The sequence below is a fragment of the Mobula birostris genome, chromosome 24, assembly GCF_030028105.1.
Source record: "Mobula birostris isolate sMobBir1 chromosome 24, sMobBir1.hap1, whole genome shotgun sequence".
NCBI lineage: Eukaryota > Metazoa > Chordata > Chondrichthyes > Myliobatiformes > Myliobatidae > Mobula > Mobula birostris.
Genome location: NC_092393.1, coordinates 37,303,965 through 37,319,196, shown reverse-complemented (window position 1 = coordinate 37,319,196; position 15,232 = coordinate 37,303,965). Strand labels below are relative to the sequence as shown.

Below are 15,232 nucleotides of genomic sequence, written 5' to 3'. Positions count from 1 at the left end.
TTCCCACCTTCAAAGCTGGTAAATCACAAATGCAGCAAGCCAACACATTACAGTCACACCTTCAGATACCATTAAATTGTAGCTAGTACGCTCTCTCTCAAGATGTGCTACGTCATGCTAATGTATGGATACACGTAGCCAAGGATGCTATTTACATGGCCAACAGAGGAGCCAACTTAATTGAGAGCCACAACATTTTGCAATGTGGGTCGGGAGTAAAGAGGAAGGACTCACTCAACTGGCACAGGGGTTGATAAGATGGCATAAATAAATCAGTTGAAGACCTAGAGGAGAATTGAGGGAACAAACTGAAGGGTAGTTGATTTGGAACTTGATTGCTGAAAGGGACACTTCAAAAAAAAAAAAAAATGGTAAACAGGTGCGATCTGAAGAACCAAGGCTATTGACCAAGAGGTGAGAATGGAGGAATATAAATGGCTCCATTTTCAGCTGGCCATGGACCCAGTGGGCCAATTGACTCCTGATAATCAATGATTTAAAAAGATGGATCTTTTCTTTTTAATTTCACTTACCAACTGTGGTAAAAACACGGCATCCCATGCTGAGCGCGATAGAAATGGCAGCCTGTCCAACGCCCCCAGACCCTGAATGGATAAGTATGCTCTCGTTCTTCTTCATTCGGCCTCGCACAACTAATGCATAGTATGCAGTAGCATAGACAACAGGGACTGAAGCAGCTTCTTCCAAAGTCCTTAACGAAGAGCAGAGGATGAGAATAATAGCCATGCAAATTTTCCATGCACTGAATCTGTAAAAGACAGCTAAACTAACATACAGCTATTCTGTTTTAAACATGTCTTGTTAACAATCTGGCCTGCAATTGTACATGCGTAACACAGATAAAACAGCATAAATAGAAATCACAACTATGTCTTGTGTGAAACTGTGGAACTCCCATCATGGAGTCAATTTACCAAAGGTACTGTTGGTTCACATGGTTTACAATCCCTGTTCTACACTCTCAGCAAGGAAAGATTTTCTTCTCATTGGCTTCAGGATCTACAAATTTTGGGGGGGGGGGGGTGCAGAGAGAGGGAAGGGGAAGCAGAAAAGAGAAAAGGCTGATTTATACTTCAGCGTCATATCGACACCGTAACCTAGGCAAGTGGCCTACACGTGTTGTGAGCATTTGTACTTGTGCGTTGGTGTGTCTGCATTGTTCTGCAATTCGCACATGTCACGCAAGCGCACATACCTGCCCGTGCAAGGCTTTATGGTCATGGTAGTCTTTCTCGGGGTAAACAAGTTTAAAGTGAGCGTCTTTTTTCGTAAAAGCGAAATATGTCCTCCATAATTTTGGAGGCCTGTAAAGCTTTATGGAAAGCATTGCAACCAGAGTTCCTTCCCTGCCCTTCGGGCGCCCAATGGGAAGCTATTGCAGCGTAGGAGGAAATGCGATGCTACCAAGTGGACCCATCACAGTTGTTGCGGTCCGCGTTGCGTAGTTACATTTTGGGAGAGGTGCGCATCAGGCTACAGCGTAGGGATCAGCGTAGGCACTGCATAGGGTTTGCAGCGACACCACACCTACAGTGTCGATTTGACGCAGAAGTATAAATCAGCCTTTAAAATGAACAGCGTTCAAGGCTAATGTTGATTCCATAACTCTAACTTCCACTCATCAGCCTTGTGTGAAGATGATGATTAGGAGTCTTTCTGCGATCTTGCTCAAATAAAGAACACCCATTTGTTTGCACATGCACTTAAAAGGCTGCAAGGGAGGACAAAACGGGTCTCAGTTATCAGGCAACTAGGTAGCCAGGAGATGCTGAGCCAGCTGCATTGATTCAGCATTTGGTCAAAGAGAGCTGGTGCTGGTAAACACAAAATAAATATCTGAGTCACTACCAACGGGCCGGGGGGGGGGGGGGTGGGAGGAGAGGAAAACAGGAAAAAAAAAGCAGAAACGGTTGCAAATGCCTTTCCACTATTCCAGAGAAGTTGGTACAAATAGGGAACAGTGGTGATACTAAGCAAATCTTCTTTGTCAAACACGAGGAATTCTGCAGATGCTGGAAATTCAAGCAACACACATCAAAGTTGCTGGTGAATGCAGCAGGCCAGGCAGCATCTCTAGGAAGAGGTACAGTCGACGTTTCAGGCCGAGACCCTTCGTCAGGACTAACTGAAAGAAGAGCTAGTAAGAGATTTGAAAGTGGGAGGGGGAGATCCAAAATGATAGAAGACAGGAGGAGGAGGGATGGAGTCAAGAGCTGGACAGGTGATTGGCAAATGGGATATGAGAGGATCATGGGACAGGAGGCCCAGGGAGAAAGAAAAGGGGGTGGGGGGAAACCCAGAGGATGGGCAAGGGGTATAGTGAGAGGGACAGAGGGAGAAAAAGGGGAGGGAGGGAGAGACACGATCTCCCAGTCTGCGTCGGGTCTCCCTCCTGGCATTTATCCTTCTAAGGGGAACAAGTGCTACACATGCCCTTACACTTCCTCCCTTACCACCATTCAGGGCCCCAGACAGTCCTTCCAGGTGAGGCGACACTTCACCTGTGAGTCGGCTGGGGTGATGTACTGTGTCTGGTGCTCCCGAAGTGGCCTTCTATATATTGGCAAGACCCGACGCAGACTGGGAAATCGTTTCGCTGAACAACCATGCTCTGTCTGCCAGAGAAAGCAGGATCTCCCAGTGGCCACACATTTTAATTCCACATCCCATTCTGATATGTCTATCCACAGCCTCCTCTACTGTCAAGATGAAGCCACACTCAGGTTGGAGGAACAACGCCTTATATTCCGTCCGGGTTGCCTCCAACCTGATGGCATGAACATTGACTTCTCAAACTTCTGCTAATGCCCCACCTCCCCCTTGTACCCCATCCGTTATTTATATATGCACTTTCTCTCTCTCTCTCTCTCTCTCCTTTTTCTCCCTCTGTCCCTCTCACTATACCCCTTGCCCATTCTCTGAGTCCCCCCCCCCCTTTCTTTCTCCCTAGGCCTCCGGTCCCATGATCCTCTCACATCCCTTTTGCCAATCACCTGTCCAGCTCTTGGCTCCATCCCTCCCCCTCCCATTTTCAAATCTCTTACTAGCTCTTCTTTCAGTTAGTCCTGATGAAGGGCCTCGGCCCGAAACGTCGACTGCACCTCTTCCTAGAGATGCTGCCTGGCCTGCTGCGTTCACCAGCAACTTTGAAATCTGCTTTGCCACCAGTCACTGAACTGATATTTTTTCTACAGAAATTTCGTAGTTGTTTACCCTCAATTACATTTATCCACTTAAATTTTGCCTTTAAAATTTGAACAAATTATTCTTTTTGACTTTGCTATTTTTTTTTAATATATAAAATTAAAACAAAATGTAGTCATTGATCCAGTTGGCTCAATCTCTCTTACCTAACAGAAGGTTTTAGTGTTAAAATGATCTTCTTTTCCAATACTCTATTTCCCCAAAAGAATGTATAATTAAACCAATAAAACCAATGGCCAGTGAGCTTTAAGTGCTCAAGAAATGGAATCATACCAGTTTTCTGGAACTTCCCACAAAAATCGCGCGTCACAGTCTACAAATGTTGACAGTCCCTTAGCAGGGAGCAGTCCCATCACTCTCCTTTCGCTGGGGTCACGGCCTGAAAATTCCATTCCCAATAGGCAGTGCTGTAGGGCAACATCACCTGGGAAACAAGACAAAAATAAAAATGATAGTGTATTATAATTGCAGATATTAGAACAAGAACAGGTCCTTTAGCCCACTGTGTTTGTACAGACCACTATACCAAAATAAATCTAATCTCACCAGCCTAAATTCCTCTTAAATGTTTCTACATAGAACAAAGAATATAGAAATTTACAGCGCATTACAGGCCCTTTGGTCCACAATGTTGTGCCAACCATGTAAGCTACTCTAGAGCCTGCCTAGAATTTCCCTAGTGCATAGCTCTCTATTTTTCTAAGCTCCATAAACTTATCGAAGACCCTTCCAATACCGCCACCGGCAGTGCATTCCACACACCCACCACTCTGTGAAAAACTTACCCCTGACATACCCATTTCCAACCCCATTACAACTATGCCCCTTTGTGTTAGCCATTTCAGCCCTAGGAAAAAGTCTCTGGCTATCCACACAATCAATGCCCCTCAACATCTTATACACCTCTATCAGGTCACCTCTCATCCTCTGTCACTCCAAGAAGAAAAGGCCAAGTACACTCAACCTATTCTCATAAGGTACACCCCCCAATCCAGGCAACATCCTTTTAAAATCTCCTCTGGACTCAACAGTATTCACATATAGTTTCTATCATATCTCCTTCCACCATCTCCCTTGGCAGCACTTTCTATTCATCAGGTACCCTCGGTTAAAAAAAAATTGCCTTGTCAATCTCCTTTAAAATTTCTCACTATGCTCTCTGGTATTTGACATTTCCACGAACGCCTTAACTACTTGGCCACGTGCCAACACAAATCCCTGTGGAACACCACTAGTCACTGGTAGCCAGCCAGAAAAGGCTCCCTTTATTCCAACTCTTTGCGTCCTGTCAATCAGCCACCGCTTTATCCATGCTAGAATCTTTCCTGTAATACCATGGGCTCACAGCTTTTTAAGTAGCGTGTGGCACCTTATCTGAAAATCCAAGTACACAGCATTAACCGATTCTCCTTTGTCTATTCTGCTTGTTTTTTCATCAAAGTTTCCAACAGATATGTCAGGTAAGATTTTCCTTTGAGGAAACCCTGCTGACTACAGCCTATTTGATCATGTGCCTCCTGGTACCCTGAGACCCCATCCTCAATAATCGACTCCAACATCTTCCCAACCACTGTGGTTGGATTAACTGTCCTATAGTTTCCCTTATTCTGCCCTTCTCCCTTCTTGAAGGGTGGAGTGACATTTGCAATTTTCCAGTCTTCCGGAACCATTCCAGAATCTAGTGATTTTTGAAAGATCATTACTAATGCCCTCCCGATTTCTCCAGCCACTTCTTTCAGAACTCTGGGGTGTACACCATCTGGTCCAGATGACTCATCAACCTTCAGAACTTTCAGTTTCCCCCGAATAATTCCTTATTAATTTCAATAGTAAATCTTCAGGCACAGATCTAGCTCTTGAAATGCATAGAGAGGTGTAAACAGAGGGTGTCACACTTTCCAATTGTTCTTTATTAGTACTCTACGATTTACCTGATAACAACAGCTTCAAAGCTATGGTTTTAATCCCAAAAGGGACCAACACTTTGGAATTAAAGCAAGTACAAGAGAATAAAAGGCTTGGTAGGTTCATCTAGTCCAGGAAGGACAAACTTACGGAAAAGTATTTGCACATTTTACCTCCCTGACATGATATTCTCTAGCAATCAATTTATCTTCATCAGCACCACTATGTAAAATGTCCAAGAGGGGTGGTGGTGGGGTGGGGGGGGGGGTGGAGGAGAGAATTTCATGTTCAAGGAGAATGAACAATACACTCACTTTGAACATTCTGCCACTGGAATTGGACAGCTTACCAGGAATAGCATCAGGTGGGAGCTTGCCCGTTGCCAGCATGATGTCACGAAAGTTGAGAGATGCATAATACACTTTGCACAGCTGAATATTGGGATCCTTGGAACTGAAATGTTGCAGTGGTGACAAAATCCAGCAGAGGGAGGAGAGGTCTCCTCGAGTCAGCACATTAACGTAGGCAAACTCAGTTTGTTCTTTATTTTGGTCTGCAAAGGACAGAGACAACGTGTTGTACACCAGTTTCTAATTAACTTTGAAAAAGTGTAGTGCAGAGAGACTAGAGTATGTTCCTTGAAGAACTTGTGATAACACAAGTTAAAAATGCCTAGACAGTGGAGCCACTTGTCCGAAATCACACTTTAAAGCTGTTCGGTTACACACTATGACACCAAAGCAGTATATAGACACACACACACACACACACACACTCTCTCTCTCTCTCTCTCTCTCTCTCTCTCTCTGAGGACAGGTACTCTTCACCTGTCAAGGTCGTGACCCACTTCCCATGATTCCCAACAGCAGCCATACTCTGTTAAAAATGTTTATTTATTTTTTAACATAATGATGTTTGGGTGTCCCCAGTTGGACACTGACCCCATTGTAAACACTTATTTAACACAGCAAATAAGGATGAAATGTAATAATCACATAAGTCTTATGGGAAACTAAGTTTTAATTTACCCTAATCTCTTTCCCCAATCCACTCATTCCCAGTCTGAAAGTCCGATTGGGATATTGCTATTGAGGCTTCTCTAAGAATACAAGTCAGCCAGCAACCCAAAAACATTGAGGTAACAGGCCACCTGCTTTCCTCCGTATCTACGTTGCATTTTCTATCTAGAAAGATTTTTCTCTCTAGTTCTGGAAAAACCCATTCATTCCGAGTACAACACTAGCCAACAATATGCTACTGAAACAATGGAGACACAAGAGATGCAAAGGCTTGAATCTGGGGCAACACACAATCTGCTGGAAGAACACAACAGGTTAAGCAGCGCTGATGGAAAGCAAGTCAGCGTTTCAGGGCTAACACATTCTTACTTCCCACTGATGTGGCTTAACACAGTTGTCCAGCAGATCATGTGTTACCATCGGAGCAGGACACCCCATGACATTTTTTATTTAGAGGAGCAGTGCCAAACAGCCCTTCCCATCCAATGGGCCACACTGCCCAGCAACCCACCTACTTAACCCTTTCCTAATCACAAAACAATTTATAATGACCAAAGGTTCCAATGAGAATGATGCCTTATCAGGTGCTCCTTCAATGGCAAACTCAGCAACGCCCCATTCAAACTATAAAAATCACATTTAACCTTTATACTAAAAAGCTGCCCCACATTTTATCAATACCAACAGCAATACCTTGTTGTACAAGAATGTGACGGAAGTTGCCCCAGTGTCCATCACGATAAACGTTCATCACCAGATCATTGCCCACAATGGTTTTCATGTCCTTTCCAGAAGGATCCAGTGATGGAACAGATGACGACGAAATTAAGTTTGTTACAAATACACACCTGGAGATCCGAAAAAGTAAACATCTTTTAAAATAATCATCCCTGCAGCTTTAGGCTACTGTGCTGTTAAATATGAAACACCAAAAGTTGTTTGTAGTTGCGAGCACGGCTTAGATGAACCCAAATTCCAGAAAATATTACAAATACTTTCATTTGAATGGATAACTTAAGGGTTTTTGCAAATTAAAATATAGCTCAATTTATTGAAAAGAAACAGCTATAGTGTAAAATAGACGCTCGATTTCACAACTTAAATGAGACTTTCCCTTTCAAACATCTGAATCAGATGTTTTGTAGAATCCTAAATTTCTAAACATTTGCCATCTTATAGATTTGAAGAGTTTGACACAAATTGGTATCTTTTAAAAAATACTTAATGTCAACTTCTGCCACTTCCTCCACAAGTCACAGACATACAATACATACCTGTGTTTAGAACACTGTATTTACAGTTATGATACCCCTTTGTAGCTTCAATTTTGAAGCAACTACTCTGATTCTTCTAATGAACTTATTGCCACATTTGCATTGTAGCCTTTCACTTCCACCAAACAAACCCGAGTGGAACTCTTTCATGTGTTTTCACTCTGTACCTTCTGCTTCCTTTCCAGCACTTTTTCTGTCATTGGTTGGGACTCTCTACTATAAAGAAACCAATAACTTTCAGCACCATCGGCTGGTGATTGTCTTCAAAGTTTGACATTTTGCTCCTCAACTTAAACCGCAGTTTCTCCACACCTCACAAAAAATGTGACATCATCCACTTTAATTAAGGACCTCAATCAAGGAGGCAGTTTGGCCTACATTGTAAAAATTGCCTCGGGCAGTGAACTGCTCGAGACAGTGCCATGTAAACGCAAGGTTTCTTTGAAATGATAACCCAATCACCAAACAAATGCTAGAGAATTGGTAAGCATTGCAAACCCACAATCCCTTGCCTTTCCAGCACTACTGGTCCCCTGTAACAAAATAAGTCAATGTTTTGGTTCTTTAGTTGAAGAAGCTGAAGGATTCCTGTGACAAAACACCATTCAAAGCACAGAATAACCGTATTATTGACTCCATGTCATGTACATCGTACAGAGGGTGCACTCACTTTGCGATATCTTGCATCTCTCCAGAACATAGTTCACTGGTTCTGAAAAATCATTCTGGAGTGCACCCATTAAATAATCTTGCAAGTAATTCAGTCAAACGATTTCATGTGTAGTCACGAAGAGTGTATAGGAAAGTCAAAGGAATAATTTTTAAATTGTTGAGTGAATATCGAAATTTATCCAAGGAAAAGCAACCTAACAATGAGGGACGACAATGCAATCTTCAAATTATCAGCTATATTTACCTCCAGAGGCTTTGAATGATGTTTGCCAACAACTACAAGTAGACAGGTTAAGGGAGCAAATAGATTAGCGTGCTCAGTTTAGGACTAGGCGTCACAGTTGATTAATGCAGTTCATACCAAATTCCTATAACTCTAAAGTGTTTGAAATCTGGTAAAGACCAGCAATTTCCACTTTCCTTCCCACTACTGCAAACCTTGCCTACTAAGTGTACTTGGAGAATCACAATCATGTCCGCAGCTCAACTTGAGAAATGGACGTTCATGTCATCAGGTTGGATGCTACCCAGATGGAATGCAAGGTGTTGTTCCTCCAGCCCGAGTATGGCCTCATCTTGGCAGTAGAGGAGGCCATCGACTGGCATGTCAGAATGGGTTTGGGAAGTAGAATTGAAATGGGTGGCTACCGGGAGATCCCACTTTTTCTGGAAGATCGGCAAAGCAGTCTCGCAATCTCACCAATATTCTACTTCCCATTCCGACATGTCAGTCCATGGCTTCCTCTACTACCATGATGAGGCCTCCAACCTGATGCCATGAACATCAATTTCTCAGGCTTCTGGTAACTGCCTCCACCCCCCCCCCACTCCCCCATTTATCATTCCCCATTCCTGTTTCTCTCTCTTTCACACAAACCTTTTCCCTTACCTATAAACCCCTTTGGAGTTCCTCCTCCTTCCTCCCCCCCCCCCCCATGGTCTTCTACCCTCTCCTATCAGATTTGCCTTCTTCCAAGCCCTTTATATATTTTACCAATCAACTTCCCAGCTCCTTACTTCAACCCTCCCTGCCGGTTTCACTTATCACCTACCACCTTGTACTTCTTCCTCCCTCCCCTTCATCTTCTTATTCTGCCTTCTCCCCTTCCTTTCAAATCCTGCTGAAGGGTCTCCGCCTGCAATGTCGACTGTTTATTCCTTTCCATAGATGTTGCCTGACCTGCTGAGTTCCTCCAGCGTTTTGTGTGTGCTGCATTAAAACTATATTCTTGCTTAGTCCACAGGATGGTTGAGGAAATGTGATGACATTAACACTGCAGCGAAGTGGTCAGATGTGGGCAGGACACATTACATTAGAGCACAGCATACTTCATACAGTTTCAAGTAAAGGTTTCATTCAATGCAAACGCTGACATTTTGCTGTTGAAACAAATGGGAATCAATGATTTCCTCAACGTGCACAAATGTGCCCTAAAAATCGCAAAAGCCAACAAATGTTGTCATCTCCATGATGAGAATGTGTTTTTACAAAGAATAAAGCATCTCAGAATCTTAATTGGACAACAGCCCTTTCAAAAGAAATATTCGTTAGTATTACATTGCAGCATACCCAACCCCCAACCCCTCGCCCACACCAAAACCCTGAAAATTACTTCCAGATGAGCAGCACAGTTTTTGAAGTGTTTGAAGATGAATCTTTCTAGTTGAATTAATTTCAGTTTTGTAAACCTTTTGTGCAACAGATTGGTTATGGTCTTCAGCAAGCAGAAAAATACATGTAGAACATACAACAAAGATGGCACATGTGGGCATCATGGGAGTGGTATGATAAAAACCAGGATTCCCAGTCTTTGATAACGAACAACTCACCGTATCCTATGTCCTTGTGGCTCCTGGCGAAGACAATTTACCATCCCCACAATTCCAGAATTGCCACAGTTGGAGACAATAAGCCAGACAGGATCTTCTGAAGATTGCTCTAAAATAGTCTGAAAGGCAGTAAACTTTTTAAGAGCCAATACGCCCCACAGGAGGTAAACTTTTGACTTCACCATTTCCATTGCCAGAATGGCAATTCTGATGATTGATTTCAGCAACAACTAACATTTATACAGACCACAAAAATAATTGAACAGTGTTTCACAAAGGAATGAGCAAGCAAAAAAAAAAAAAAACACAACACAAAAAGGACCAGGCCAAAACTGTAATAGGGATCATAAAGTTAATTTTGAGTCAAGCTTTAAAAAGGATGCAGGCAGCAAAAGGCAGTAGAGGGGAGTATTTCAAAGCATACAGATTGGGTGTTAATTATTGGCCAGTATTAACTTTGGAAAACAATTTTGTGTGTTGAACATTATATAAATCCATATAGCACATGCAGATGGCTTAACAGAAAATGCTTTAGGATTGATATTCTATGCACATTATGGGCAAGTTCAACTTATTTTATTTAGAGACACAGTGTGGCACAGGCCCTTCCAGCCTAACAAGCTGCACAGCTTGGCGCTTATTTAACCCAAGCCTAATCACAGGACAATTTACAATGACCAAATTAACCTACAAACAGCAAGTCTTTGGAGGAAAACAGAGTACCTACAGGAAATGCACAAGCGCACGGGAAGAAAGTACAAGGTTTCTTACAGAGGATGCCGGAATTGAACTCTGAACACAGATGCCCCAAGCTGTAACAGCATCTCTGACCACTACACTACTGTGGTGCCTTTAAAGGCAAACCAAATAGAATTCTATTTAAAAAGCTTTGATAACTCAATTACTTTCTCTAGTGATTAGTTAACCCTTAGCTTAGGGGACTGAATAAAGCCAGACACTACCAATATCGCGGCTAAAAGCAATAGGGAACAAAAAAAAACACAAAAACAATTATTTCTTACATCTCTCACGTACATGAGTAAGAACTTTACATAATGTCTCCGTCTAAATGTGCAACTTACTTATACTGTGGGAACAATACCCAACGAAAAGGGCATTTTCTATACAGAAAGGGACAAACAATATGCAACAGAATATATCACCAGTGTGGCAAATAACCTTGCTTGAGACACATAATGAGAGATAGTTGAATGGGCCACACAAGTAATTCTGCAAATTGCCTTGTCAGGGTTAAAATTCACTTTAGATAAAATGTCTATGGCATTTGCAGATAAAGGAGTAGGGGAGGGGAGGAGGGAAAGAACAAAAAGGACATTTTGTAATAAGAAGAGACTTGATGGAACTAGGCAATGCTAGCTGCCAGCTGGAGATGGAAGAGAATGGTAAAAAAGTTGGTGAATAATACAAAAAGGTCTAATCAATGTGATGCAAGTATGAAAGAAAGAAATTCAAAATGAGGGGGGTGGGGGTAGACAATTGAAAACTTGAAATATGAGATACAGTCAGAATGACAAATTGTCTGAAATTGATAAATTTAATAAGTCTAGAAGGTTAAAATGCGTCTAATCACAGTGTTCTTGTGTGCTGATAGATGGTCACCAAATACTCTTAAGTATTTTACTCACTTTCAGAGGCACAATCCAGTTAAAATCTGTTGAATGGGCCGGGAGAAAAATAGGATTCTTTGGTTCAGTCTTTTTGTGACACAAAAATATGACAGAGCCATAGAAAGACTTCTTCATGCTGATTATGTCTAGCGAGGCATGGCTGAATACCTCTTCCCACTCACTCTAAAAACAAAATGCAAAGACCTCATCAGTTTACCCAAATCGGTTAAGATTGGAGGACATATTACAAAGGCAAACAAGTGTTTCATTTGGAGTTTTCAAACTAGATAACCAAACATGGAGTTTTGCCAAAATAAATATAATTCTTTCAAAAGTAAACTATCTCTTCTATATTGGAGCTTTAGCTAATTCCTACCCAGTATTTCTATTAGTCAATTGGGCTTGACATGCTGTGTTAATTTTACATGCCAGTTCACTCCTATTCAATGAATCCTGCTAGTTTAGCTGAAGTAAAATTCCACATTTCCCTTTACAAAGTCCCATTGTGAAAATAAGAGTTTATTCGCTCCAACCGGAAACAGCACTAGTGCTTCCATAAACCCAAGTTTAAAAGGCACTTGAGGAATAATTACTCACTGCTAATTTTTAGCAATACTGTATCCCAAAAAAAATCTGCTTGTAATCACTGACAATGGACACTGCTGTGACTTTGCTAAAAAGACCCTTATATGACATCTCAAACAACATGTAGTTTTGCATTCCACACAGTATCAGAACTATTCAACAACATTGACACAGAAAGGTCTCTTATCATTTCACATTAGTGAATTAGTGCATACTGTAACTGAACCCAAATACACAAATTGGAAATGAAATGCCAAAATCACGCACATTTTCCAATGAACTACATTAGTGGGAAAAAAATCATTAACACACAGACTATTAGTTGTATACACAAAAAAAAAAATCTAATGTTGCTGTTTCATTAGGAATACATTACTAGAGACATTACCCATAAATTGAGATGCTAGGTGAATCTTTGTCTATATATTAAAAAAAGGCACAAGTGCAATCATGAGTATAGATATGAAGAATATATTCATAAACTAATGTCTCATTATCTGAAACCATACAAAGGAAAATGGGCATCTGCTTGCAAAAAAAAAAAAAAAAAAATCACAACACCAACTCTGTCTTGCTCTCCTCAGATACCCTCTGGCCCACTGAGTACATCAGCAGTTTCTGTTTAAGTTCATGATCAGCGACTGCAGTATTTTATTTGAGGACCCACTATCATTAGGACAAGCATTATTCATTATGTTAAAATAAACTTACCTGTGTTAAAAGCCCTTGTGATTGCTTCGGATCTTTTCCTGTAAGGAGCGCAATCGTCTCACCAAGGATTTCCCCTTTAAGAAGTGTGTGCAACAGTAAAAATCCATCAGCTTTAATAGCAGCTGCCATATTGGAGATAACAGTCTTTGGGTCCTCAAAAAGGAACGCTGAACTGTTGCAGGCAACTAACTGAGCATTGGTCAGATTCGATGTGGCAGGATTCACGGGATCCCACTGATCCACGGAAACACCCATTTCCTGGAGTTGGTTCTGGCTGGATGACATGAGTTCGGAATTTAGATCAGTGGCAATGTAATCGAGATTGATTATTGGCTGATTGTTCAGTATTGGGACAATGCGAGAGTACAGATTTCCACTGGCTGCTGAAACCTAGAGCAACAAAGAAGAAAAATGAGTCAGACTATCATTAATAAAACATTAATTAATGAACAAATGAAAGTGTCAAGGAAGGAAAATGTGAACTAGCCCATCTAGTATAGCTCTTAAAGTGGTATTGTCTCTAATGCAATTCTCACAGAAACATCGTCATCAAGAAAAAAGAAAAGACACCAGGGCCAACTTTGAAACCAGCATGGGGAAGGAGGAGGAAATAATGAACACAGTTCTCAGGTCCTTTTGAGAGTTAAAATACACTCAGGAGACCACAATATCCCTAACCTAAACAGGTATACCAATTTAATAGTGGAGTTCATTAAATTAGGAATTTTAATCATTTACTATTTGGTCCTCTTCAGCTAGGTTATTTATCAGCAAACAAGCAATACCCAGCTCTTCTATATTAACAAGATCGGAATCTTATAGCGTTTCCATGGTGTCAAATCAGTCCTGCTTGAGTAACACCACCAGAAGTAATGTAACAACTATGATGCACAGGGTCAATGCTTGTAGAATTGAAAGTACACGTGGACTAAGATGTTGACTGTCCTGTGCTATCACCAGTAGGATCATCAGTTGATCTGCCACCTGTCTTCAGGAGTTTTGGCCCGCTTATGATCAAGATGCCCTCGAGCTGGTGGGCCAGCAGTGCTAAAGCACCACCTCCCACTGGTGAGCTTAAAAACTCGGCATCTGCCGCTAATATTAGAGTTGTTGGTCACTTCCACCCAACAGATAGTCTACTCTTCAGGTGTCTATGCAACTACTAAAGGGTTTGCAAAAGATGTATACACTGTCCGACTATCTACCCCTCTGGACGTACTTGGTCCGCACCCATGCTGATCCCGTCTCTGCTGCCTCAGCTACAGCCCTGCTGGTTGACTTGATCTCTCTTCTAGTGAAGCCAAGGTCACGCAGCCACTTCTGGAAAGTGAATGCAATAAACCCACAGATAGAATAGAGTTTACAAATATACAAGTGCACAACAAGCACTGATATATTGGTGTAAAAGTCACTGTTTCAGACTGACTACAGGAAATGGTACCAGCAAGCTTCATATCATAGCTGGCTTCATGAACAAGGTCAGAGTTGGCTATCTAGTAGATGGCATAGCTCAATATCTACCCCTGTTGATGCCAGGTGCTAAACATGACTAGTATGTGGCCTAAAGGAATAGTTAGTTAAGTCTTCTCCTATGCCGCCAAGTAGAGATTCCTAGCTCCCAAAAAAGGCAAGTCTAGGAAAATGTAAAGTACTGCAAGCTAAGTGTGCTGAAGAAAAGCATTCAAATCCTGAAGCTGTGTCACTGGATGGACTTTTCCAAAATGACATCTCCTAAAGGGTGCTGACGGAACCACTGTGTGCAATTCTTCACCCACGTGCTTGTCTCACTGCCACCCCATACTACTAAAATACTGTAGATGGGAATGGCATGCATTCGAAACTCAGAACATGCAGCTTCTGTCATTTAATCTGATCATCGGCTTATCTGCATTTCATTTCAATTTATCTGCCTCTGATCTTTAACCTCCATGTTCAACCCATCATTCAGTTTTATGTACCCATGGATGGGAAAGGAAGAAACTTCTAAGGGTAAGGGGACTTCCTTTCCATTTAATTTGACACTTGCACTCCTTTTATTGGGTGCTTAAGCTGCACAGATCACAAAAAATTTCCCCCTAAATCTGGGGAAGATTAATCTTTAATTTTGAGTCAAGCAAGATGCATTGCCATCTAATAGTGTACAAGCACATCAGGAATGTGGGTGGTCCACTGTGTGGAGAAGTAGGTGCGGATATCATTTCAGTAAGCAAACTATGACACAAGTAGCTATGTTTGATTAAGCAAATAACTAGAATGAGGTTTGAAGTCATACAATTCAGCAAAAGGTACTGTATATCACTTATAATCTTTACGTTATCAATTCATAAAGGATAGTAAATAAAAAAGGCGTTTAGTCATTAGAACAAAACTGTCTAATTTTGTC

At 41.6% G+C, this 15,232-nt stretch overlaps 1 protein-coding gene across 2 annotated transcripts in view; it reads right to left on the bottom strand.

Moving 5' to 3' along the window:
• The window catches only part of fasn (fatty acid synthase), an 81,685-nt gene that overhangs the window by 28,052 nt on the left and 38,401 nt on the right, over nucleotides 1-15,232 (bottom strand). For both annotated transcript variants that reach the window (XM_072242675.1, XM_072242676.1), the window contains exons 23-29: nucleotides 12,850-13,239; nucleotides 11,572-11,736; nucleotides 9,926-10,044; nucleotides 6,843-6,997; nucleotides 5,480-5,683; nucleotides 3,499-3,649; nucleotides 534-712 (exon numbers count right to left, since the gene is read on the bottom strand). In XM_072242675.1, the coding sequence (XP_072098776.1) occupies nucleotides 534-712; nucleotides 3,499-3,649; nucleotides 5,480-5,683; nucleotides 6,843-6,997; nucleotides 9,926-10,044; nucleotides 11,572-11,736; nucleotides 12,850-13,239 (1,363 nt within the window). The remainder of the gene's footprint in view (nucleotides 1-533; nucleotides 713-3,498; nucleotides 3,650-5,479; nucleotides 5,684-6,842; nucleotides 6,998-9,925; nucleotides 10,045-11,571; nucleotides 11,737-12,849; nucleotides 13,240-15,232) is intronic.